At 40.3% G+C, this 27,935-nt stretch overlaps 1 protein-coding gene across 1 annotated transcript in view; it reads left to right on the forward strand.

Moving 5' to 3' along the window:
- The window catches only part of thoc6 (THO complex subunit 6), a 247,387-nt gene that overhangs the window by 206,006 nt on the left and 13,446 nt on the right, over positions 1-27,935 (forward strand). The window contains exon 12 of the mRNA XM_090374235.1: positions 14,748-14,873. Within this exon, the coding sequence (XP_090230361.1) occupies positions 14,748-14,873 (126 nt within the window). The remainder of the gene's footprint in view (positions 1-14,747; positions 14,874-27,935) is intronic.

A 27,935-nucleotide genomic window follows, 5' to 3' on the forward strand; every position in this document is an offset into this window, starting at 1 on the left:
CTTTTGTGACTGCATCATAGTATCCAATCAAATTGGTCAGGCAAGACTTCCCCTTAACAAAACCATGCTGTGTCCTAGCTATAACTGAAGTCTTGTCTAGATGATCCTGCAGTGCTTCTTTCACCAGTGCCTCCATTAATTTTCCGGGAACAGAAGTTAAACTCACAGGTCTATAATTACTTGTGTCAGCCTTTGATCCCCCTTTGTGAATTGGGGTCACATTTGCACATCTCCAGTCAATGGGTACCTCCCCTGAGTCCAAGGAAGCTCTCATAATTATGGCTAAGGGTTTGCTTACCTCCTTTGCTGCCTCCTTTAATATAACTGGATAGATCCAATCCACCCTAGGTGCCTTTCTTGTGTTTATCTTCAACAATTTCTCCTCCACTTTGCTCTCAGTTATTACAAGATTCTCTAGCTTACTGCTAGAATTGAATACACCTCTGGCATTCCCCTCGCTGAATAACTCCTCATGTGTGAATGTCGATGCAAAATATTCATTTAGTTTGTTAGCTACCCGAGCAGGGTCATCAACAGTTGACCCATCGATCTCAAGTGGACCAATCTGATTCATCCCCTTCCTTCTAGAGTTTACATAAGTAAAGAACTCTTTGCTGTTTTTCTTCGCATCCCTTGCCAAGGATCTCTCGTAATCTGCCTTCGCCTGCCTAACCTCCTTTGTAACTTGGTTACAGATCAACTTGTATCTATCATAGGCGTCCGTGTCACGTGTTAATTTGTATGTATCCCATGCATTTTTCTTCTCTGCCATATGCCTCATTAATTCATCTGACAACCATTTAGGCCTAAACCTTGAACAATATTTCTTAGTTGGTATGTAAAGCCTAGTAGCTTCCACGATAAGTTCTTTGAATGCTTCCCATTTTGAATTTGCTGTTGGCAATATCATCAGTTGATCCCACTGTATAGAATTTAAATACTGTCTCAGTCCATTGTAGTCGCCTTTACGAAAGCAATAACCCTTCCCTTTACCCCTAATGGTAGTTACCTCTTTGAGTAACTCCCACTTCAGCACACTGTGATCACTGCCACCAAGTGGTTCATTTATCTGCAGATTCTTAATGCATGAAGAATCACTACTGATAATCAAATCAAGAGTATTACTCCCTCTAGTTGCCTCCCGAACATGCTGATGTAGAAAACAATCATCCAATAAATCCACAAAAGCCTTGTGGATTTATTGGATGATTGTCAAATTCCAGTCAATATCTGGGAAATTAAAATCCCCCATTATAAGACTCTCTGATTTACTGGCCCACTCTATTTCTCCGAACAGTTTCTTATTATACTCATCAGAGTCATTAGGCCTATAGCACACTCCTACTCTCAATTTTGATCTCCCAATGCTTATGTCACACCAAACTGACTCGACACTGCACTGTCCAGCGATGTGGACTGGCTTCACTTCCTTGGATTTTATGTGTTTTTTAACTAATAGCATAACCCCTCCTCCCTTCCTATCCTGTCTATCCTTTCTGTAGACATTGTACTCCCCAAATTCCAGTTCTGCATTTCTTATATCTGTGTGACACCACGTCTCTGAAATCCCCACAATATCTGCCTTTGATGTTTTGAGCAATACCTCAAATTCATCAAATTTATTTACTAAACTCCTAGCATTGGTGTACACACAAGTATACATGCACCTGTTCTTTTTCTTAGCTACCCTAACACAACCCATGTGTTTACTTGTACCCCAATGATTCCCAGCAGTCTCTGAAATATCCTGCATCTTATTTTCCAGGCTGCGGCTCATTCCAATAGAAGCAGTGCAAGAATCACTTTCACCTCTGCCAGTGGCTACTGTTAATCTATTAGTCCTTGTATCCCCCAATCTAGCAGTTTTCCGACCCACCTAACATTGCCTCGATAGCATCAGCAAACATTCTTGCACCCTTTCTATTTAAGTGTATCCCATCCCTGTAGAAGCAGTCTCTCCTGTTAACAAGTACAGACCAGGCTGAAAAAAATTCTACCCCTTGACTTATAGGCCATATAAGTTTTATATGGCCTATAAGTGACCTTGGTTTCCTCTTCTTTTGCAAATCTAATATCAGTCACATTACACATTGGACTATTAGCAATCATTGTGCAATAGTTTATTTTGTTAAGTCAACACATTGGTATGATGTTCATTCTCAATCCCTTCCAGGACAACTGATTAGATTTTCTCTCATAAAAATTAATTGGACAGAGTTTAAAGACTGTTAATTTGGATTTTCTCAATCCAGCGGATTTATTTGAAAATAAAATGGCAGATGAACTGACATTCATGAATTGGAATTTGAGTACCAGGTGAAATTCTTGTCAAAACAATTCCAGTCGGGTAGAGAGTCTACTAAAGATGATCCACATCCAGGAATGCCTGGATGTGGGTCATCTTCAATAGACTGTGACAGCAACCACTCCAGAAATGTGTCAAGCTGTGAAAACCCTTGTGCTGAATGACAGACGTTTAAAGGTGTCCCAACTCTAGGGAATATGACACATCTGAGGGAACAGTTATAACCATCCTCCATGAACATTTCAAGGTTACTAAGGTCAATGCAAGGTGGGTCCCCAGATTTCTGACACCTGTGCAGAAGCAATTCAGAGTACAGTGTTGTGAAAAGAATTTAGAGCTTTAAGGAAGGGATCCTGAAACTTTCATCTCCAGAATTGTTACGGATGATGAAACATGGGACCTTGAGACCAAGTAAGAATCAATGAAATGGAAGCACAAGGGTTCTCCCCCACCCAAGAAATTTTGGACACAACCTTCAGCTGGCAAGATTAGGGCCACCATTTTTTGGGATGCTGAGGGAATTTTGTATATTCACTACTTGGAACACAAGCAGACAGCCACTGGGGAGTCATATGTATCCCTACTGCCCAACCTAAAGGATGTCATAAAGGAAAAACACCGAAGAAAACTTTCCAAAGGTGTGCTGCTTTGAGAGACTGTGACCTTACAGGCTGGATCTGGCCCCCAGTGATTGTTTCCTGTTTCAACACCTCAAGAAAAATGTATGTGGATGTCACTTTGATGATGATAGTGAACTGAAGTCTGCTGTTTCTGTGTTATTTGATGGACAGGACAAAATATTTTTTTTTGTCTGGTATTTCCTTATTGCCAACAAAATGGAACAAATGTACTGAAAGTTCGGGTAAGTTACATTGAAAAATAAAAAAAGATTTTCGCCTCTATCTCATTTCCTTCATAGGTAGGTAGATAATTTATTTAATGCCCTTCGTATATATATACACACACTAGCCACCCATACTCTCTGTCCATTGCAGAGTACTGTATGCATTGCATAGTACTGTCATGGAATTGAGAGAGTCCTTCAGGGTTGCTAATCAATTTACATTATGCACTATGTCCTTTCTGTACACACATTGTACTCCTAATATTCAAATTCTGCCTCCCCTATGTCTAAGTAACACCATGTCTGCATTCGAAGGCTAAACCAGTACTTCAACTTCATTTTCCCCTCGACGTGGGCACCTGTGCGTGGTGAGGGGACCTCCCAGTGACACTGCTGGACTTCCAGACTAGCATCACTGGGATCCAATGCCCACAGCCCAGGTTCCAGGCTTACATCAATGGAATCCGGCGTGTTTGCCGTGCGCTGCGACCCGTGGAAATTCGGAAAGGGGGATCCTGGTGGTTGAGGGGCCCAGCTTCAATACACCACTTTGGCCCCTGCTTCGACAAGACGGGTGGTCCTGGAAGGCCCGGCTAGGATCAATCGGCTAGTAGGCTCGCCTGCGAGGGTCAACCGTGTCAAGCCACGCCCCTACCCTCATGGTCCGAGGACAGGATTCAGGCTGGTGGCGGTGCGGGTATGGTGTCTGGGTAGCCCTGGCGTTCCACTCCCGAGCGCATTTATTGCATGCCGGGTAGTGGGCGTCCCTTTGGGCTCCGTGGTGGGTGGGGAGCCCGGGCACTGAACCATATAAAAAACTTCATGAATCCTGATAAATTAACTTCTTCAGGGGCCCCCAACCCGGTCCCTATCTGAAAACATAGATAAAGATCCAGATAGCATTATTGCTACAAAGAGGCAGCGAACAGAAATATCATCAGGGCCTGTTCCAAGATTTCTAATTATACATTCCACTACTGAAAAACCGATTGGCAAAATGTCGCCTTTCTTCATACAGAAAGGGTTAGATGGGTTAGCAGGGTCACCCAAATCAGTTAAGAGGCTCCGTTCTGGAGACCTCTTAATTGAAACCAAAACTGACAGGCAGTCTGAGCAGCTACTCCGTGCAACATCAATCGGAGGAGTACCCATAACAGTCACACCACATAGAACACTCAGTTCGTCGAGAGGCGTCATTTCGGAATGGGACCTTCTCGACGTAACCGAGGAGGAAATCTGCTTAGAATTGAAACCACAGGGAGTAACTGCCGTTAAGAGAATAAATGCGCGTAGGGATGGGAAACTTGTTAAAACCAGGAGCATTATCCTGACTTTTAACTCACCCAAACCTCCTGATGAGATTAAAGCTGGCTACATCAACTGCTCAGTGCGTCCATATGTTCCGAACCCTTTACGGTGTTTTAAATGCCAGAAGTATGGACATTCTCAAATGGCCTGCCGTGGAGTCCTTGCATCCGCTCGATGTGGTGCAAAGGACCACGAAACAACAGCATGTTCAGCCGCAAAACCCACCTGCATTAACTGTGAGGGAGAACATCCAGCCTATTCACGAGCATGCCAGAAGTGGAAAGAAGAAAAAGAAATTGAATGGCTGAAGGCAGAGCTAAACATATCGTACCAGGAGGCAAGGAAAGCGGTGAAATCTCTCAACATCAACAAACCTACCTACGCCCAGAAGGTAGCAGGGAGATGTTCCACCGGAACTCAGACGGACATGACCATTCCTCCAAAAGAATCATTCACTCCCATCGCACGCTATCTCTTAAGTCCTCAAAAACCTGCACAGAAAGACCATCAGCTGCCACTCCTATATCGGTACCTCCTAATGCTCCACAAGTAACAAAAGTAATTACGAAAGAAAAGAATAAGAAAGGTGAAGTACCCCTTAGTACCCAAGAAAAGATGAATGTCAAGCAGAAGGAAGTACCCGAAGATTCAGTTTTGGAGCTCTTTGCTGAGGAGGAAATGGACACTGGTCAGCGTCCGTACTTCCCCAGGAAGGATAAAGCCAAAACTGAAAAGGTAAGCCCTCAGCACCTCGGAAGCCGCCTGATGGACCCACCAAGCCAAAATAATGGCTAAATTCCTACAGTGGAACTGTCGTGGATTCCACCGAAACAATGATGACATCAAGGCCCTTCTGCAAAAGCATGAGCCAGTCTGCTTTTGCTTACAAGAGACATACCTGAAGGCAAATGAAAACCCTTCACTTCGGAACACTACTATCATTCAGAAGGACAGAATTGAGGATGGACCTGCTCATGGGGGTGTTGCTATAATTCTAGGCAACCATACCCCATATCAAACTATTGCGCTCACAACTAATATAGAAGCGGTAGCGGTTCGCCTTACGGTAGGGTTCTTAATAACAGTCTGCTCAGTTTATTTGCCACCTGGGGCGGATATCTCCCAGAGAGACCTTGATGATCTCATTGTGCAGCTGCCTATTCCTGTCTTACTCCTGGGCGATTTCAATGGACATAACACCCTGTGGGGTAGTGCAAACATTAATGGAAGGGGACGTGTCATAGAGCATATGCTCAATGACAATGACCTATCCCTTCTAAATGTGGGAACTAACACCTTTTTTCACATGCCTACCCGTACGTTCTCTACTATTGACCTCTCTATATGCTCCCCATCTCTCCTTCCTTCAATCACTTGGGAGATAGAGGAGAATCTTTATGGAAGTGATCACTTCCCTGTGATAACCAGCCTACTTAAAGTGACGCCATGTTCACCTTTTAGGTTACCACGATGGAAGATTGATCAGGCTGACTGGAACACCTTTCAACACCTGGTAGACTTTAACATCAGTACAGTCAGTCGGGAGCCTGTCAATGACGCAGTGGCGTACATCACAGAAAGCATTGTCCATGCAGCTGCATCTACAATTCCGAAAACATCTACCCGGTTTCCGCCATTTCCAAAACCTTGGTGGAATACTGAATGCACAGCAGCAAAAAAGGCACAAAATAAAGCTTGGGGGATATTCCGACGATATCCTACCACAGCCAATCTCTTAGCCTTCAAACGTGCACGCGCAAAAGCGTGATATATTCGTCATCAGAGCCAAAAGGAATCGTGGGTCCGCTTTACATCCACCATTACCCAGTCAACCAGCAGTAAAGCTATATGGGACAAAATCCAGAAAATGAAGGGTAAATATACATCGCACCCTTCTTCGGTCCTGGAATATAATGGATGCGTTATTGCAGACCCAACTGCAATAGCCAATGTACTTGGGGAGACCTTCTCTTCCATCTCATCAACATCTGCTTACTCCCCAGAATTTCTGGTCTGGAAAGAGAAATTTGAAAAGCAGCCAATTAACTTTAAATCTAAAAGGTTCACATCCCTATAATGGGCCTTTTACCACAGAAGAGTTAGAAACAGCTCTAACTCTTACTAAGGCAAGTGCTGCTGGACCAGATCTTATCCATTATGATATATCAAACATCTGTCTGCAAAATCCATGGACCAACTGCTTTTTCTATATAACAGAATATTTCAAGAAGAGCAGTTTCCGGATTCCTGGCATAAGGCAATCGTGCTTGCCTTTCCTAAGCCAGGAAAAGATCCTAAAATCCCAACGAACTACCGTCCTATTGCTCTGACTAGCTGTCTGTGCAAAATTCTGGAGAGAATGGTCAATGCCCGTCTTATATGGTATTTGGAGTCTAATGGGTTCCTCTCCAGATTTCAGTGCGGCTTCCGTAGGAATAGGTCAACTTTGGACCATTTAATCAGGCTCGAAACTTCCATTCGAGATGCCTTTTTAAAATGAGAACACCTGGTGTCAGTGTTCTTCGATATCGAAAAAGCGTATGACACAACTTGGAGATTTGGAATTTTAAAAGACCTCTACAGTATCGGCCTTAGAGGTAATCTCCCCAATTTTATTAAAAACTTTTTATGTCACCGTTCTTTCCAAGTCCGTGTAGGATCTACTCTCTCTCGCTCTTTTAGACAAGAGGAGGGAGTACCTCAAGGATCCGTTTTAAGTGTTACGCTTTTTGCCATTAAAGTGAATTCCATCACAGAACAACTTCCTCCAACTGTAAACTGTGCCCTCTATGTTGACGATTTTAGCATATTCTGTCATTCCTGCAACATGAGGGTAATTGAGAGGCAACTGCAATGTGCCATTGACCATTTGAACTCGTGGGCAACGAATAACGGGTTCAGGTTTTCTGCACAAAAGACTGTTTGCATGCATTTTTGCAGAAAACACAATGTTCACCCTGAACCGAGGCTTGGACAAAATGCTATCCCAGTAGTACCTGAGACTAGATTTTTGGGGCTTATATTTGATAAAAAGCTGACCTTTCTAGAACACATCCGTCAACTACGTGCGAAGTGCACGAGAGGTTTGAATATCCTACATGCAATCTCCTCACATTCTTGGGGCGCTGACCGATGTACCCTTTTGCGCCTCTATCGTGCACTCGTACGATCTAAGTTAGATTACGGGTGCCAGGTATACGCATCCGCTAGACTCGGCGTACTCCGATGGCTGGATCCCATCCACCATCAGGCGATCTGTACTGCCACTGGAGCATTTCGAACTTCTCCTGTCCATAGCCTCTATGTCGAAGCGAATGAGCCCTCGTTATCGCTTTGCAGGAAACAGTTGTCTCTACAGTATGCTTTGAAACTGAAATCCCTGCCAGACCATCCGACGTGGACACCCGTTTTTGAGCCACGTTGGGAAAATCTGTACAACATTCGCCAGACTGCCAATCGACCATTCGGTATTCGTATCCAAAGGCTACTCAACGATTTGAACATCACATTAGACAATGTTGCCCCATCACCAGGGCAACCTTTTCCACCCTGGCATGCTCGTGTCCCAAACTGCAGCTTCTCCCTTAACAATTGGTGGACGAAGTACTGTCCTTTCTCCGTCTACTGGCAGCTCTTTTTAGCTGATCGCTCTGAACATGCTGACTTCTTGCCCATCTACACAGATGGCTCGAGGTCAGAAATGTCTGTCTGATCTGCAGCTGTTTTCCCAGATACCACGGTATCTGAGCAGATATCCAACGAATGCAGTGTGTTCACTGTAGAGCTGCATGCGGTTGAGCTAGCCTTAGATCGCATACGAACCACCCACCACAAAAAATATATTATATATACCGATTCTCTGAGTTCATTGCAGGCTTTATCATCGATGAGGTTCAACCCTCATCCGTCCTGACCCGGATACAGCAGAAGCTGCATTTTCTTGCACAATTCAAATTTGATGTTCATTTCTGCTGGATCCCAGGCCACATTGGGATCTCAGGAAATGATTGGCAGACACTGCATCCAAATCAGCAAACCTATTTAACTCTTGCCTGTTAGTCCCCTATACAGACTACAGGCCGGTAATTCGAAAGAAACTGGTATCCCAATGGCAACACTCATGGCATGGACAGATTACAAACAAGTTATTATGAGATTAAGCCTGTAATTGAACATTGGCAGTCTAGTCTGCGCAGGAACCGAAAAGAGGAAGTTGTTCTATCTCGACTCCGCATAGGACATTGTCACTTGATACACTGCTATTTGCTGAGGGCAGACGATGACGATCGTCCTATGTGCAGAAATTGTGACACCATTTTAACAGTCCGTCATATTTTAATTGAATGTCCGTCCTTTTATAATGACCGCCGTTTATGTTTTAGCCATCTGTCTGAACCTTATACACTCAGACAGGTTTTATCGGACAATGACAACGTGTCAGCTATTTTTAAGTTTTTACAACTTATTAATCTAAATAATTCTATCTAAAATATTTTTATCGTTTTATGCTATATGAACGTTTTATATCGTATATTATTTTACAATAATATACAAATAATTTCAATATTATAGTTTTATATTCTACATCCTTTTGACTTGGCGCATTATAGCCTTAGATGCTAATGCGCCATAAAACCCTAAAACAAACAAACAAACAATCAACTTCATTTTCATATTTATTTCAAATTTTCATTTCAGATTTATTTACTTGCTCCTGTCATTAGTGTACATACAAGTATATATGTTATATGTACCTGTTTCTACTTTTAATAAACCTAAGATTGACAATATGGCTGTTGTTATGTCCAGACGTGCATTACATTGCTCCGCAAAATTTTAGCTAAAAATGTGTTTTAAATACAATTTTAAGTATCATAGTGTGTCCTCACAAGAAGATAAACTGGATTGGAATCCCTTGGGGAAAAAACTTTGATATTATATTGGAAGTTTTGCCAGATATAGGTGTTATTTATCTATATTCTTTGTTGCTAGACCGCATGGTCACCATGCGGCTGATATAACGTGGCTGCCACAACTAGGGAGGGTATCCCCATTTGTGCTGCCCTGGGCTGCAAGAGTGCCCCAACAAACTTTTTGTGATTCTTAACCATGCAAAACTATATTTACCATGCTCTTAGTGTTCTCTTCCCCCCCCATAGATATTCCATGCAAGAGCCCATTCTTAGCAACTATCTTTCCCAGAACAAAATCGACATCACCATCATGCTCAGCACCCCTGAAAACAAAAGGGGAAAGTAACCCATTTCTCTACAAGCATTTCTTCACTCTGGCATTTACCCCCCATCCCACATGACCTCCAGGGACTGCCCAAAAAAAAAAAAAAAGCACAGACAAACTGCTCTGCCCCTAATCATCACACGAACTTGTCTAACCCAACAATCATTAACACTTTTGCTCCCCTGTGCAAATCTGCAAAAAAAATCCCATTCATCCGCTGATCCGAACAAAACCCCAAAATGCCGGAGCAGGCCCGCGATCATAGGGAAACATTGCCCGCTGACCCAACCACAGCGACGAACGATGACATTACCATCCTAGACACCCAGAAGGGTGCAGATGACATGAAACTAACGTCAACTGCAAAAAGGAAATACAAAAAACAAATAGTACCTAAATTTGAAAGAGAAACCAGCAGCTACCACACAAAAGGACTTGATGGACGAGACTAGACACCAGGACCTCCCATTAGATCTAACCATACCAGAGGGCACTATCCCAGAAAAAGCGGCAAAGCTCAAGACCACATTGGAAGACTTGTTTAAAGACGAGTCTAAGCTGGTAACAACGAATCGATTGAAAATATTCTGGATGCTGTCTACAAACCAGTGATGCTCCCCGACACTGAAACAAGACACCCTATGCAGAGAAAACGATGACTATCACATGGACCAAGTGGAGGCCTCCTTCGTGGAGACAGACCGAACTTGCTCTGGTAGCCTACAAACTACAGAAGAGGAAAACCCCGGATCTGGACCTCCTAGAACCAGAGATTATCAAGATCATTGAACATGCACCTCACTTGAGCCCTAGACCTTTTTTGAAGGTTTTTACTTATGATGGAGAGAAGGGCGATGTGCATCCTTCTCTCTGTCATAGATAAAACCTTCGAACACCTCCTACAGCATGTTGATATCCACTACAACAATGTTGGCCTTTCTTCTGACAAACAGTACGGCTTCAAAAAGGGAAAATCCACAACAGATGCCCTGGATAACATAATCAATGCTGCCAGTGCATGCAACCATAAGTATTTCCTAATGATATCCATCGACTTTGCCGGAGCATTTGACACTTTCTGATAGCCAAGCATCCTCAGAAGACTCAAAAAAGCCAAACTACCAAGCAACTTATACAACTGTATAAAATACTACCACTCCCAAAAGAGCATCATGGTAAGAGCATCCTATTGCTAAGTGAACCGACAAGTCCATCGAGGCTGCCCACAGGACTCTGTTCTCGGTCTCCTTTTTTGGAGCATGATCCTTGATGAGTTTCTCAACTTAGACCTTGGCAACATCAAAACCCAGGCTTACGCCAACAATATGGTACTGATGCTGGCTGCGGATAGCAGGGCCCAATTGGAGGCCTCTGCCAATAGGTCAGTTTCCACCCTGCAAGACTGGGCAATGCACCACCATCTAGCAATCTCTCCTACCAAGATCCAATCCTGAAATACCTTGGCATATACCTGGATAAAATCCTCTCCTTTCAACCTCACCTGCTCTACATACAAAGAAAGATGAAAAGCTATACCTTACTAATCGCAAGAATAACAAGAAGGGACTGGGGGCTAAAAAGGAGAACCCTCGCCCTATTCTACAGAGAAGTATTTATACCAGCTGTCACTTGTGGCACTGCCATTTGGTTCAGAAAGGCAATCACCACAGTCAACCAAAGGAAGCTAGAAACGATGCCGCACTGTCAGTATGCATGCCCTCCAGCTGGACCTGGAGGTCGTCCGATGGGGCATGCTGTCTAACCTGGCCAATAGGCAATCAGCCACCTTCCTAGACTACACCATAGATATAACCAACAGCCGACAGAAGAAAAACAACTCACCATCCACCTACAAAAGATCTAGCAGTAGAGATGGGAGACCTCTGGAAAAGGGGCAATTACCAAGAAATTCATACCAAATGTAGGCAGAACTTTTCTGAAATCTCCAACCTGGCTATCCCCATGCCTGAGGACCACATATCTATTAACCAGCCATGGTGCAATTAATGAGAAACTTGCCACACTGGAGCTCACTGATGACCCACACTGCTCATGTGGGTCATCAGTGGGTGATCCCATGTCTCGTGTGGACAACTGGAGACATGGGTTCACCTCATGCACCACTACCCCCCTCTATGAGGATCTCTGATTTATTCTGATTACAGATATCCACTTTATCCCCAGAGACCAAGAGCACTACCTCCTGGAGTCAGAGGAAAAATATGCAGCTTTCTCAAAATATGCCCAAAATCTCTTTGCAAAACGTTGGACCATCCCTCCGAGACAACTGCAACAGCTAACGTAAAAGCCAACAGAACACAACTGCATCACGGATTGACTGGCCTCTGGCCAACCAGACTGTCACTCTGCCAAAAGTCACCAAACAAGCGCAATGTGCAGGATCGAAGTGATCACACCCACAAGCGACTGTGAATTGAACTAAAAAGAACACACCTACGTCAAGAAAAAGAGAACTAGACTAGAAGACAACCATCTGAGACCTGCATCTCAAGCATGACAAAATACCAGACTGGACTCTGAATAACATTGCAGCCTCGCTGCCCGAAGACACTATCAGCGATCTGAACCGGACTCCCTTTGTCTGGTTCCCTTTCAACTCTCCCTGATGGTGGGAGGAAATGGGCCCCTGTTTCCTTCCCCCAGACTGCCCCACTTTCACCTGGTGAGGCATGGGCCTGACTCTCTGAGGTTGCCTTCTCTATCATCCCCATATTTCTGTCTCTCCTCCCCAATATGTACATTAAAACCATTATACATACAACAGACCGGGTCATCTAATTTGTTTATTTTATTACATAATACATAACCTAATGAAATTTAATTAAACTTTAATTATTAATTATTTTTTACTGGGTCATCAAAAAAATCATAGTACAGATATCTACCTACATACCTACTTTTAATATTTTGACTTACATTGTCTAGTAAAGTCATAAAAAATTTTTAAAGAAAGCAGTATTACATACAACTTTGTTCTAATGTCATTAAAGAAATTTAAAGGAAAATAATATTACATAATTAAATTTCTTTTGTTTCATTACCCCTCAAGCCTTTTGAGCCAATGTTATGAATTTTACGCAAAAGTAACACGTGTATAGCATCTGCTTCTTCTTTTACCTTGAAGCACTCAGTGCACTTTCACAACATAGTTTCAGCTTCACAGTGGCTAATTATGTTTGCTGTTCCATCAGCAGCAGCTTTTTCTTCTTCAGTTTCAGAATCATCTAAAATTTCGCATCCGACATCCATTTTGTCCATCTCCAGCCAATCATTTACTTCCTCCATTGAAATATTTTTAAAACCAGAAGCAATCGAACATAACTGCAAAATTTTAGTTTCTTTTGGAATCGTTTCTGTATCAGTTGAATATATTTCTGGCCACAACTTATTCCAGCTTCTTTGTATTGTTTGAACATCATTCCAAGCATCAGTGACATTGAAAATTGCGTCTTTTATAATGTAGAATTTCCAAAACTCTATCTAATCTAATTTATTTTCTGCCGAAACAAGTTTTTGAATGAATATTTTGTGATAACGATATTTCATACTCTCAGTCACGCCTTGGTCCATTGGTTGAATGAGAGATGTGTTTGCTGGCAGAAAGTGGCATGTGATATTTTGCCATCATCCCATACACGTATGCAATTTAAAAAATCGCATACGTGTATGGGATGAGTAGGCACATTGTCCATTAGTAGCATTGCATATTGTGGTAAACCTTTTGATGCCAAATATGATCTTACACACAGTACAAATTACTTTATTGAAACCAATCATGAAATATGTCTTGGCTCATCCACACTTTGTTTTGTGAGAAATATTTAACTGGCAAAGCATTTAAATTAATATTTTTAAATGATCTAGGTTTTTCTATAACAAAGGCAATTTATGACTACTGCTGTCATTATAGTGATGTGATCTTGGTATGTGTTCATGGCTTCTGCGATTTTTACTTTAAAGTTATTCAATAATCAAGTGTATTCTTCCTCACTCTGCATTCAGCCCAGTTAATAGATGCCATATAGTGCATTAAACGGTCAAAGTCCCCTCTTCTGAAATTAACACCTATGCCTTCATCTTATACTACTGCACATCTTTCTTCACCTTCCAACTGACAACTGGATGATCACTACCTGCCAATGGTTCTTGTATTTTAAACACTGTGATGTCATCTAATTTGTGAGTAATGATGTCAAGAATATTTTCACCCCCAGTATTATCTCCGACATGCTGTTACAAATAATAATCTAGTAGTTAAAGGTGTAGTATTATGTATATTGATTTGGTTGGCTTTAATAGACTTGTTTTTATTATGGCTTTTCGGATCTGTGACTTTGTATTTCTTGTTTTTCAATATACAGCTATACACGTATACTAACTAGTATCTTATCTGGATCACTACTGTCTTTTTATGCAAGCTATGTCATTGCAGGAGGTATTTTGCAGAGGATATGCCAATACCATAGTTGCATGCTCATCCCATTGGTGGAAAGCTTTTGTTAGTGTTTTTTTATCCAATTGGACATATACACTAAATGTCAGACTGATTTATGATTTCACCCAAACTTTATTTATATGTTAAATTTAAAATATATTTTAATTTAATATATTTTTATATATTTCACCTAAATTAATTTGTTACACTAGTATCCCTAAGTCATGTTTTGGTCTTTGTTTCATTTGACCTAATTCTCATACATGGTTAACAGAAATGGAATGAAGCTATTTATGCTAGTGGTATTGCCACGTGTATGCCATTGATAAAGTTGTGTGCTGGTGGAAATAAATATAAATTGCTTTACAGTATATATATAAATATTATATAAATGAACAACAAATGGATGTATCCATTTGTTGTTCATTTATGGACTAAATTATATATTTGTGCTATCTTGGCCTAAATATATCTTATTGCTGTATGGAAGTACTCTTGTTTACACATACAGTTCTGTATATATATATGTATATATATGGATTAATTACTGATTAATTTTTGCTAAATGATTCATATGATTCCTTTTTCACATTAAGATCATATCTGGAGGGTCACAGCCTCATGTAAATCACTGGAGCTTTAGTGGGGATCTAAAAGCTGAAGTACCTACCGAAGCATCTAATATCTATAGTATTGCTGTGAGTGTTGGCAGTAATCAAAAGGTAAATTTTGCTACTCTAAATTTTCTTAATATAATCTTATTCTACCAAAATAAGTTAAGAAAATGCAACCACTAAAAAGGTCCTTCCAACTAGCAAAAGATATGTTGCATTCCTGTTTTGAAATGCATATTATAATGAATATCTATAAGTTAAGTAGCAAATCATATTTTGTCAAAATAAGCATATATTATTAAACTATATCAACTGTATTATTTATTAAACTAAGTAAATAAATAACTGAATAAAACAAATATATTACAGAACCCAGTGTACCACCAGATAAGATCAAAATTACAGCTTTGCAAAGATATTATATTAAAAGAAAACCAACCTTTTATAATCATACTACCAACATGTTCTAATATATTTTTGGATACAGTTCACTTTCCAAAAATACTTTATTATCAAAATAAAGACATGAGTAATTATTATTGATCAATCAAACTAAATGAACTGTAAATTTAAAAAATAAAAAATTATAATGGCAACGCCTTTTTGCATATGCAGATATTCCTTTTGCTTACTGCAGATTATGGTTTTAAGAAAGGGGTGTAAATCAAAATGATGTAATTTGAAACCAGTTTTTCCATAAAATCAGTATGAAGCTGGATTATATATCTGATAAGTATCCTTTTATATATATGAGTACCATTATAATTACTTCAGCAGTGTACTCTCACTGTGTTTTCACTGCCAGTTTACATTTTTCTGATACATACTTTACATCATCATATAGGCACTAACCATTCCTGTTATCAGAGATATTTTTTTTATGAAATGAATATAAAAAAAAAATTCTCAATTATCACTGAAAATGCTGTACATATGATGTTTAGTACATGACCACCACTTTGGGAAGCAGACTGACTTCATGCTGTGTTTCTTGTTATGCAGAATCAGAAGGGAACCTGAGTTGACATTGTGTCACAATATAAATTCATAAAATGTCTTGGTGGGTAATATTTTCTATGTAGATTTTTCTTAGTGGGGAACTGAGGCTACCATTTATATAAAAATTTTTTCTGTGATGAGTAACATGCACTGCCCTCCGAAAAAGTATCTGGACACCCTGTTTACACCTTGGTCACTGAGATGTGGAAGATGAATGAAGATGGTGACTATTGAGAGAATCAAGAATGGTGCAGTCATTAGGGGAATCTTGTTCTCATGCGCCACAGCACCTCTGTAGCCAGGTGGGAAGGAGCAGCAGTGCATAGCACACGCTTCTTGACCAGGGTTTGAGCCAGTCACCACCAAATACGGAGGATGTGGAAAGGTCAGGGAATGACCACCGCATATCCCCGGAGCAATATGGCCTTAGTTGCTAATGCTCCTAAAAAAACCAAAAACAATCTGCAAATGTGAATGCCATTCATTACTTGATCATAGATGACTGCAGAATAACACTGAAGCACATTGAAACAAATGTTTAGCATCTACCATTGAACAAGCTCACAGTATTGTGATGAATGAAATAGGTTTCTTTGAAAGTAGTGGTGTATTCGGACCGGAACAACATTCCGTTACTTTTTTCTAAATATCATAATAGAAAATCATTAAATTTATACACCCAATATTATGAAACAATGGCATAATCAAAGGGGAGGAGGGAGAAATATCTATTTTACCCATTGCTACTAAAAATATATATTAATAGTAATCTTTAAAATTAATAGATTTCTTTAAAAATTTATTTAAAAACGAAAATATAAATTTCGCAATGAAACTTGAACATTTCTTACTAAAGTGCAGTGGACCCCCACTTTACGTAGGTTCATTATATGATCAAATCACTTTATTGATGGAATCTCCATAATAAAATACCTTTCACTTTATGATATGTAGTAAGCGCGGGATATTGTCATCACGTTTGCAAATTGAATTTTAATTCTATTAAATGGAGCTTAAAAAATAGGAATGAATAGAAAATTCTGAAAATTTATTTTTGTTTCTTTATATGATTTCAGTGGAGGGGAAACACATTTCGCCATAAGGTAAGGTAAAAATCCACAGAATTAGAGTTATCGGTATTATCGCAAATGCAATAAGATCAAGTTTACTACTCATTTATAATAGCTTGTGCTAACAGAAAAGCCCAATAAGCTGGAAAGTGCAAATTGTTTTTGTTTTATGGTCATGACCTCCAGAAACATGCTTTAGAAAAATATCACAAATGCGTTCAAAATTCATTCTTATAACAAAACAGCAATAAACACTGAAAGTGTAGTGCATTTTAATGATTTGAGCGGCTGATTCTACTAACTAGTGATCACTGGTGCCTACTTATTTCTCTCTACAATGGCTTACAATTGTCTCCTTCTGGACTATGTGGTCCTTTGTCCCAGCCAATAGCAGCATCTGTGTTGGGCATGTTTTATTTTAGTATCCTTTAGTTCAAGTGATTTTTTTGTGTGCTTACTTTCCATAAATTTACTGTATTGAATTCTTGAATGTACAACATTGCATAATATGACCCCTAAAGAGTGCAATAAGAAGAAAATTTCAATTAAAATTAAACAAGAAATAGTGAAAAAACATGATGATAGTGCTAAGATTAGTTCATTGGTGCGCGAATATGGTTTTTCACAGTCAACCATTTCTGCCATAGTGAAACAAAAAAAAAACCTCAAAGTTAAAGTAAGTGATGAATCTAACACAGTCCAAAAAGGCAGAGAACTGATTGTAGAAATGGAAAGGCTTTTGTTGCTGTGGATAAAAGAAAAACAAATGAAGGGTGACACAGTTCCTGGACAATACATTTGTGAACGTGCAAAGCAAAGGTGGAGTTTCAAGAGCTTGTTGAGGAGGATTACCTTCCTCAACAAGTCTTTAATACAGACGAAATGGGCCTCTTTTGGAAAAGGATGCCTAGATGAACATCACAAAAGAAGAGGCTTCGTTGCCTGATCATAAGCCTATGAAGGATAGGCTTACCCTGCTGTTAGGGTCCAATGCCTGTGGTGATTTTTAAACGTAAGCCAATGTTGGTTTACCACTCAGAAACTCCCAGAGTGTTTAAACAGCAAAAGGTCATCAAAAGCAGGTTGAGTGTCTTTTGGCGGTGTAACAAGAAGGCCTGGGTGACAAGACACCTCTTCAATGAATGGGTATTTGAAGTGTTTTGTCCTTCAGTCAAAGGTTACTTAGAAAAAAACAAACTTCCCTTAAAGGCACTGTTAATTTTGGATAATGCTCCAGGTCATGATTCCCAACTTGCCTGATCTCTGGAGGAGCAATTTAACTTCATTACTGTCAAATTTCTCCCAGTGCCACCCCTCTGCTTCAGCCGATGGATCAGCAAGTGATTGTCAACTTTAAATAAATTTACACAAAGAAAATGCTTGCAAAGTGCTTTGAAGAGACTTCTGGAAGACCAGGTTTAACATCTTAGACTGTATACAAATGATTGTCAGATCTTGGAATGAAGTTTCAGCTCGGTGCCTCAATGCAGCCTGGAAGAACTTATTGCCTTCAGTCATCCATGATTTTGAAGGATTTGAAGCTGAAGGTGTTCTAGAGCAGCAAATTATCACTCTTGGTTGAGTCCTTGTTCTAGAGATTGATGCGGCAGATGTGGAGGAGTTAATTGTGGACCACGGAAAGGAATTGACAACAGAGGAGCTCCTAGAGCAAATGGGCAAGCATGACAGTGGAGATGAGGAACATGAAGAGGATGACTGTGTAGCAACAACCCAAGAAATTAAGGACATGTTTGCTGCATGGGATATTTTAAAGAGGACAGTAAGAAAAAACCCAGCTATTAAAACCACTGACTTGATAACCTGCAAATTTGAAGATTAGGTGTTAAGTTATTTCAAGAACCTTCAGAGAAAGCGCCAAAGGCAAACCACTTTGGACAGTTTTTATACCATAAGTAGCAAGAGGCAGCGATCGGAAAGAACACCAGATCATGAAGGTTGCCCTGATATCTTGATGGTAAAAGATTCTTTTTTCCAGCTCCATCACGACACCACAATTAACACAGCTTTTCCAATGTAAGTTAAATGAAAATTACGATTTTTGTTTTTTTTTAATTTTTATAATTGTCAATTATCATTCTAAACAACATTTTTTTTCTTTGGTGGGTAGAGGGAATAAGTAAAAATGTGTGGCACCATCGCCATTTTTTTTTCTTTTTTTTTTTTATTTTAATTAGTATCATGCTCTACTGTTTATTCTGGTGTTATAAGATGCATCACAATTATAGGGCGAGTTATTTTTAGATAAAAGGTGCGTGGTATTCAGTATTCTATATAAAACTAATACAGTTTCTGTTATCACCTTTTACAGAGATAAATAGCTTAGTTATATAGCGAAAATTTCAACTTCCGAGGACTTAGAACGAATTATCAAAAAACAGTGTGTTATTGGGATCACATTACGATATTTTCATGATATGATGGTGTCTCTGGAGCGAAAATATATCGTAAACCGGGGTCCACTGTACAATGTGTTAGATGAAGAGATCCAACGAATGAGATATACTGTGATGCGTGCAAATGCTGCATTTTGATTCGCCATGAGCTGAATGCTAGAACTGGTTGTTCTATGAACCATGAGTCTGAAGTGCGATTCAGTTACTGTACAGTTGATGTGGCGTTATCATATAGTCTTTTGGAGAACAGGCGTTCCGGTGCTATTTTTTTTTTTTAAAGTTGGCTGGGAGAGTCAAGACATCCATCTTCTGGGATGCAGAAGGAGGGATTATGGTTGATTTCCTGAAACAAGGTGCCATTATTAATGTTGGGTATAATTCTAATCTATTGAGTCTCCATGGGGAATTCAAGTTGAAGAGGTGGAAATTGTTCAGAAGAGTCATTTTGCATCAAGACAATACACTAGTGCACATAGTGTTTCTGACACGGACCAACAGTCATACAGTGGGTTCGAGCTATTACAGCAAAGTGCCTCTTATTTTAGCTCTGTTGAGCTGAAATAAGAGGCCCTGTGATTTGCTAATTATCATTAGCATTAGTTGAGGCATATGATGCAAGAAAGCAAGCTTATGGAGAATCAGCCAAAAAACCCCTTCCTATTTCACCCATCCAGTCACTCTAAATGTTTGTCTAGTTCAGACTTAAATTTATTTAACCCCGTCCCGGAAAATGTGCCGTAACAGATCGACTTTATTTTTATTTTACAGATTAAAAGTATGCATCATGCAAATACAGTCTGTCCTCGTATAGCACGATAGTTGTGTTCCTAGAAACCCTCGTGCAATGCGAAATCGTGCAATATAAACAACAGGCCCTGTGGGAAAAGTGGGGTTAGGTGCCGACCACCCAAGATTGAACACACATTTGGAACCAAAACATTACCAAACACAATAAATAATCGGGTAATTTTAATCATTATAAAATACTTACGTATTTTATAATAAGTAAGTCGTAATAAAATGCTTACGTATTTTATTACGACTATTACGTAATAAAATATTGCTAATGCTTTTGCTTCTATCGTAAGCAAACTTGATTTTTGTTTGATTTTCTATCCAAACAGATGACAGCCGTTCCATCGCTTCCAATTCTTGTGTCTTAATCTAATGGATTTTAATTACACTTTGAGTTGTTCCCGCTATGAAAGTTGTTTTTATTTTCTCCGCATTCTTTGTAATCCTCGGCATTCCCTCATTTAGGTCTGTAGCACGTGCAATATCACACGGTCTTTCATTTCGCTCAAAGCATTTCACAATTTCGTATTTTTTCTCTTTCGACAGAGGCAGATTGGCCATAATCCTTACCCGGGAAATCCCGGTGGGCCAGAGGCCGGTGTGATTTTGGCCATAAACTGTAGCGTGAGGCCATTATAAATTTTCCCGGGTAAGAATTTTTGATCCAGTCCACCTCTGTTTATCGATGTTGCTTTTTTTTTTCTCTCTGAATCTGCAGTGTCTTCGCCAGGACGCCACCTTTTAAGTATTTTACTAATTTTTAGGGAATAAAGCACAATTACAAAACGAGGAGGCACGCTTGATACACATAAATAAAGCTGCGTGCGTGTAGCAACTGAATAAACAACACCGTAAAGGCCTAGATACACTATTAACACCTCACATTTTACTAAAACACATTTCTGGTGGTTACTACCATAAAACAATAAAAACAATTTCCAGTTGCGTTTCTGCTAGTGGAATCTGTTATAAACTGGTAGTAAACTCTATCTAATTGCATTTGTGATTATATCATTAGCTGGAATTGTGTTGGTTTTTATGTTATCATGGTGAAATGTGTTTCCCCTTCACTGATATAAAACACAGATATACACTTTCAGAATCTTCTTCATTCCTATCGTGTTGCACATAAATAAAGTGTTGCGTTCTGTTGGGGTGATTCCGCGTTCGACTGCCATTTCTTGTAAACACAAAGCCGAATCGTGCATAAGCGAATTCGGTTCGTGTTATATAAGATATTGTTCCCCTATTTATAAATCGTGTATGATCGAATTCGTGTAATGTAAACACGTGTTATACGAGGACCGACTGTACTCGTATAGTTTTTTGTGCTATTTATTAATTTTTTTCATAGAAAATACATGGGAGTAATTAACCCATTTGGGCTATCCCGAGTTACCTCGTGTACACCAAAAATTGTGCAAATTATACAGGTTTCTTTAATAAATTAGCGCTTGAGCTAAAAGAAAGGCAGAGAAAAAGTCTTCATTACTCATTACATAAATAAATTTAAAAAAATCAAGTGGAACTCACAAGCAGTAATCACAGACTGACTACATTCTGACACATGGCCGCCGCAAGTGGACAGGCGAGGTAACCATCGCTTACGGGTGGCAGTTCAAGAGGGTGCCAAAATATTTTTCGATATTGCTTTTGTTAAATATTTTCATGGGTTCAGTATTCTGCATTTAGGACGGAAAATTATAAAAAAAAATTATATTTTTATATTTTCATGTGGCAACACAGGAATTCGTGCTACTATTCTGACATTGCTGTACAATATAAGTAAACCGAAAGCCAGTCGTAAGAGATCTTGAGAAAACTCGGGGTTTACCTGCCTAATGCAAAATTAGCCAGATAAATACCAGATAAAATACTTTCAGTCCTAAATTTGAAGGTATTAGCATTGGCAAAGGCACATGATGCAAGAAAACAAGCTTATATAGCATCAGCCAAAAAAAAAAAAAAAAACACCCTTATTTCAACCATCCACTCGCTCCAAATGCTTGTCAAATTCTGCCTCGAATCTATTTAAGCTATCAACTTCTACAACGACGGATGCAAGTTTATTCCAGCAATCAACCACTCGCTGGCTAAAGGCAAACTTCCGCACATCTATCCTACAACTGTCTTTCCTCAATTTGAATTTATGCCCTCTCAGGCGATTATTCTGAGAAGAGATGGGAAGAATCCCATCAGCATTGAGCATGCTCAAACCATTCAAGGCTTTATACACCTCAATTAGATCACCTCTCAGGTGCCTAGTCTCCAGACACTGTAATTTGCAAAACTTAAGCCTTTCTTCGTGGCGCCTCTGTAGACAGGTGGGTAGGAGCAGCAGTCCGTAGCACACGCTTCTTGATTAAACTGGGGTTCGAGCCAGTCACCACCAAATACGGAGGATGCGGAAAGGTCGGGGAATTACCACCGCATATCCTTTTCATTCTCTACCACTGTCAGGGTAGTATCACAAAGTTGATACGTTACTCTGGGGTTACTGCTTCCCATATGCATCACTTTACATTTGTCAATGTTAAACTTCATTGCCAGCTCTCAGCCCATCTCCCAACTTTTCCATATCCTGCTGCAGCAGCGTACTGTCATTAGTGTCATTAACAACCCTGCCAACCTTCGTATTATCTGCAAACTTGGACATTAAGCCAGCTATACCATCAGTATCATTTATAAATACAGAAAACAACAATGTACCCAACACTGAGTATCCAACAATGACCCAACACTAATAACATTAGTCCGTGATGAGCAGTGTCCATTGATTACCACTCTCTGTCTTCTCCCACTCAACCATGCCTTTATCCACAGCAGCAATTTGCCTCCAATGCCACACTGCTCCAATTTGTGCAGCAGTCTTCCATGTGCAACAGTATCAACGGCCTTTCTAAGATCCAAATATATGATATCAAAGTTATTCTCTGCATCCAGTTCCTTTGTGACTACATCATAGTATCCATATTATTGTTTGCTTCGGGTATTATTGTATCCCGAAATATTTCGTGTAGTTCCAAATAACATTTAAAACTAAAAATGAGATGTCTCTCGATAATCCATGAAGGGGTTAAACTGTCAACTCCCACAACAACAGATGGAAGTCTGTTCCAGCAGTCAACTACCGGTTGGCTAAAGACAAACTTCCGCACATCTATTCTACAACTGTCTTTCCTCAATTTGAATCTTTGCCCCCTCAGATTCTTAGTCTGAGTAAGCGCAAGTATCCCGTCAGCATTGAGCCTGCTCAAACCATTCAAGGCCTTACAAACCTCAGTCAGATCACCTCCCAAGTGCCTAGTCATCAGATGCTGCAACTTACAGAATTTAAGCATTTCTTCATAAGCATACCCCTTTCCTCTCACAATCTTGTTGCCCTTCTCTACACTCATTCTAGCAACTCTACATCCTTCCTAAAATGAAACCTCCAGACCTGTATACAGTACTCAAGATGTGGCCTGACCATTGCTTTATACAAAGGGATAATCGCCACCATGTCTCTGCTAGCAAAATTCCTATATATCATTGACAAAACCATGACCTGCTCTGGCAGCCTGTCTGCACTGCTCAGAGAACTACATATATGACTGCACAATACCCCCCCCCCAGGTCTTTTTCATTCTCTGCCTCCCTGAGTGTAATACAAAAGAGTTGGTACATTTCTCTTTGGTTACTGCTACCCATATGCAGTACTTTGCATTTGTCAATGTTAAACTTCAGTTGCTACTTCTCAGCCCATCTGCTTAACATTTCTGGGTCATGTTGCGGTAACATACTGTTTTTAGTGTCATTAACAACCCTGCCAACCTTTGTATCATCTGCAAAGTTGGACATTAAGCCAGATATCATTGATAAATACAGAAAACAACAATGGGCCCAGCACTGAACCCCGGGGGACTCCACTAATAACATTAGTTCACGTGGAGCAGAGTCCTTTTATTACTACTCTCTGCTGTCTCCCACTCAGCCATCCCTTTATCCCTTGCAATAACTTGCCCTCAGTGCCATACCACTCCAATTTGTATAGCAGTCTTCCATATCAAGAGTAGGAGACCAGCAGAATTCCTTAACAAGTACAGATCACTGTTGAAAAAAAGCCGTGAATTAGGGTTGAATTTGAAAGTGTCTGCAAGTCTGCCCAGACACAATAGGAGGGAGTATGTGATGAGAGCCTTGTCGATCAATTCAGCCTCTGGAAAGATTGTGTAAGGCTCAAGGGGTAGAATTTTTTCAGCCTGGACTGTACTTGTTAACAGGAGAGATTGCTTCTACAGGGATGGGATACACTTAAATAGAAAAGGTGCAAGAATATTTGCTGATGCTATCGAGGCAGTGTTAGGTGGGTCGGAAAACTGCTAGCTTGGGGGGAGACAAAGACCAATAGATTGACAGTAGCCACTGACAGAGGTGGAAGAGATTCTTGCACTGCTTCTATTGGAATGAGAAGAAGCCTGAAAAACAAGATGCAGGATATTTCAGAGACTGCTGGGAGTCATTGCGGTACAAGTAAACACATGGGTTGTGTTAGGGTAGCTAAGAATAGAAACAGGTGCATGTATACTTGCGTGTACACCAATGCTAGGAGTTTAGTAAATAAATTTGATGAATTTGAGGTATTGCTCAAAACATCAAAGGCAGATATTGTTGGGATATCAGAGATGTGGTGCAACACAGATATAAGGAAAGCAGAACTAGAATTAGGGGAGTACATCTACAGAAAGGATAGACAGGATAGGAAGGGAGGAGGGGTTATGCTATTAGTTAAGAAACACATAAAATCCAAGGAAGTGAAGCCAGTCGACATCGCTGGACAGTGCAGTGTCGAGTCAGTTTGGTGTGACATAAGCATTGGGAGATCAAAATTGAGAGTAGGAGTGTGCTATAGGCCTAATGACTCTGATGAGTATAATAAGAAACTGTACAGGGAAATAGAGTGGGCCAGTAAATCAGAGAGTCTTATAATGGGGAAATTTTCATTTCCCAGATATTGACTGGAATTTGGGGGCTGGTCACTCACACACTAGCAAGGCTTTTGAGGATTTATTGGATGCATGTTCCAAGTGCCTAGTCATCAGCATGTTCCAAGTGCCTAGTCATTGGATGCATCAGCATGATCTGGAGGCGACTATAGGGAGTAATACAATTTATTTGATTATCAGTAGTGATTCTTCATGCATTAAGAATCTGCAGATAAATGAACCACTAGGTGGAAGTGATCACAGTGTGTGGAAGTGGGATTTACTCAAAGAAGTAACTACCATTAGGGGTAAAGGGAAGGGGTATTGCTTTTGTAACGGTGACTACGATGGACTGAGACAGTTTAAATTCTATACAGTGGGACCAACTGATGATGTTACCAACAGCAAATTCAAAATGGGAAACATTCAAAGAACTTATCTTAGAAGCTACTAGGCTTTATATACCAACTAAGAAATATTGTTCAAGGTTTAGGCCTAAATGGATGTCAGATGAAGTAATGAGACATATGGCATCGATAGGTGGAACAGGTCCAGGGTATGTCTGCCAGGGGCAAAGGTTGATGACGTTGTAGAGCGAATATCATCTTTTAAGGGCACAAAAGGTGATATAGTTGTACACGTTGGCACTAATAATATTAAGAGTAGGAGACCGGCAGAATTACTTAACAAGTACAGGTCACTGCTGAACAAAAAAGCCGAGAATTAGGGTTGAATTTGAAAGTGTCTGCAATTCTGCCCAGACACGATAGGAGGGAGTATATGATGAGAGCCTTGTCGATCAATTCGGCCCTGGAAAGATTGTGCAAGGCTCAAGGGGTAGAATTTTTTTCAACCTGGACTGTACTTGTTAACAGGAGAGATTGCTTCTACAGGGATGGGATACACTTAAATAGAAAGGGTGCAAGAATATTTGCTGATGCTATCGAGGCAATGGTAGGTGGGTCGGAAACTGCTAGCTTGGGGGGAGATAAAGACCAATGGATTGACAGTAGCCACTGGCAGAGGTGAAAGAGATTCTTGCACTGCTTCTATTAGAATGAGCAGAAGCCTGAAAAACAAGATGCATGGTATTTCAGAGACTGCTGGGAGCCATTGCGGTACAAGTAAACACATGGGTTGTGTTAGGGTAGCTAAGAATAGAAACAGGTGCAGGTATACTTGCGTGTACACCAATGCTAGGAGTTTAGTAAATAAATTTGATGAATTTGAGGTATTGCTCAAAACATCAAAGGCAGATATTGTTGGGATATCAGAGACGTGGTGTCACACAGATATAAGGGATGCAGAACTGGAATTTGGGGAGTACAACGTCTACAGAAAGGATAGACAGGATAGGAAGGGGGGAGGTGTTATGCTATTAGTTAAGAAACACATAAAAACCAAGGAAGTGAAGCCAGTCGACATCGCCGGACAGTGCGGTGTTGAGTCAGTTTGGGGTGACATAAGCATTGGGAGATCAAAATTCAGAGTAGGAGTGTGCTATAGGCCTAATGACTCTGATGAGTTTAATAAGGAACTGTACAGGGAAATAGAGTGGGCCAGTAAATCAGAGAGTCTTATAATGGGAGATTTTAATTTCCCAGATATTGACTGGAATTTGGGGGCTGGTTACTCACGCACTAGCAGGGCTTTTGTGGATTTATTGGATGATTGTTTTCTACATCAGCATGTTCGGGAGGCAACTAGAGGGAGTAATACTCTTGATTTGATTCTTCATGCATTAAGAATCTGCAAATAAATGAACCACTAGGTGGCAGTGATCACAGTGTGCTGAAGTGGGATTTACTCAAAGAGGTAACTACCATTAGGGGTAAAGGGAAGGGTTATTGCTTCCGTAAAGGCGACTACGATGGACTGAGAGAGTATTTAAATTCTATACAGTGGGACCAACTGATGATGTTACCAACAGCAAATTCAAAATGGGAGGCATTCAAAGAACTTATCTTGGAAGCTACTAGGCTTTACATACCAACTAAGAAATATTGTTCAAGGTTTAGGCCAAAATGGATGTCAGATGAACTAATGAGGCATATGGCAGAGAAGAAAATTGCATGGGATACTTACAAATTAACACATGACACAGAAGCCTATGATAGATACAAGTTGATGTGCAACCAAGTTACAAAGGAGGTTAGGCAGGCGAAGGCAGATTACGAGAAATCCTTGGCAAGGGATGCAAAGAAAAACAGCAAAGAGTTCTTTACTTATGTAAACTCTAGAAGGAAGGGGATGAATCAGATTGGTCCACTTGATATTGATGGGTCAACTGTTGATGATCCTGCTCAGGTAGCTAACAAACTAAATGAATATTTTGTATCGACATTCACACATGAGGAGTTATTCAGCAAGGGGAATGCCAGAGGTGTATTCAACTCTAGCAGTAAGCTACAGAATCTTGAAATAACTGGGAGTAAAGTGGGGGAGAAACTGTTGAAGATAAACACAAGAAAGGCACCCGGGGCAGATGGGATCTATCCAGTTATATTAAAGGAGGCAGCAAAGGAAGTAAGCAAACCCTTAGCCATAATTATGAGAGCTTCCTTGGACTCAGGGGAGGTACCCATAGACTGGAAATGTGCAAATGTGACCCCAATTCACAAAGGAGGATCAAAGGCTGACACAAGTAATTATAGACCTGTGAGCTTAACTTCTGTTCCAGGAAAATTAATGGAGGCACTGGTTAAAGAAGCACTGCAGGATCATTTAGACGAGACTTCAGTTATAGCTCAGACACAGCATGGTTTTGTTAAGCGGAAGTCTTGCCTGACCAACTTGATTGGATACTATGATGCAGTCACAAAAGAACTGGATGCAGGGAATAACTTTGATATTATATACTTGGATCTTAGAAAGGCTTTTGATACTGTTGCACATGGAAGACTGCTACACAAATTGGAGCAGTGTGAC

Source organism: Mastigoproctus giganteus, chromosome 5 (genome assembly GCF_048544385.1).
Source record: "Mastigoproctus giganteus isolate SK-2022 chromosome 5, ASM4854438v1, whole genome shotgun sequence".
In the NCBI taxonomy this organism is placed as follows: domain Eukaryota; kingdom Metazoa; phylum Arthropoda; class Arachnida; order Uropygi; family Thelyphonidae; genus Mastigoproctus; species Mastigoproctus giganteus.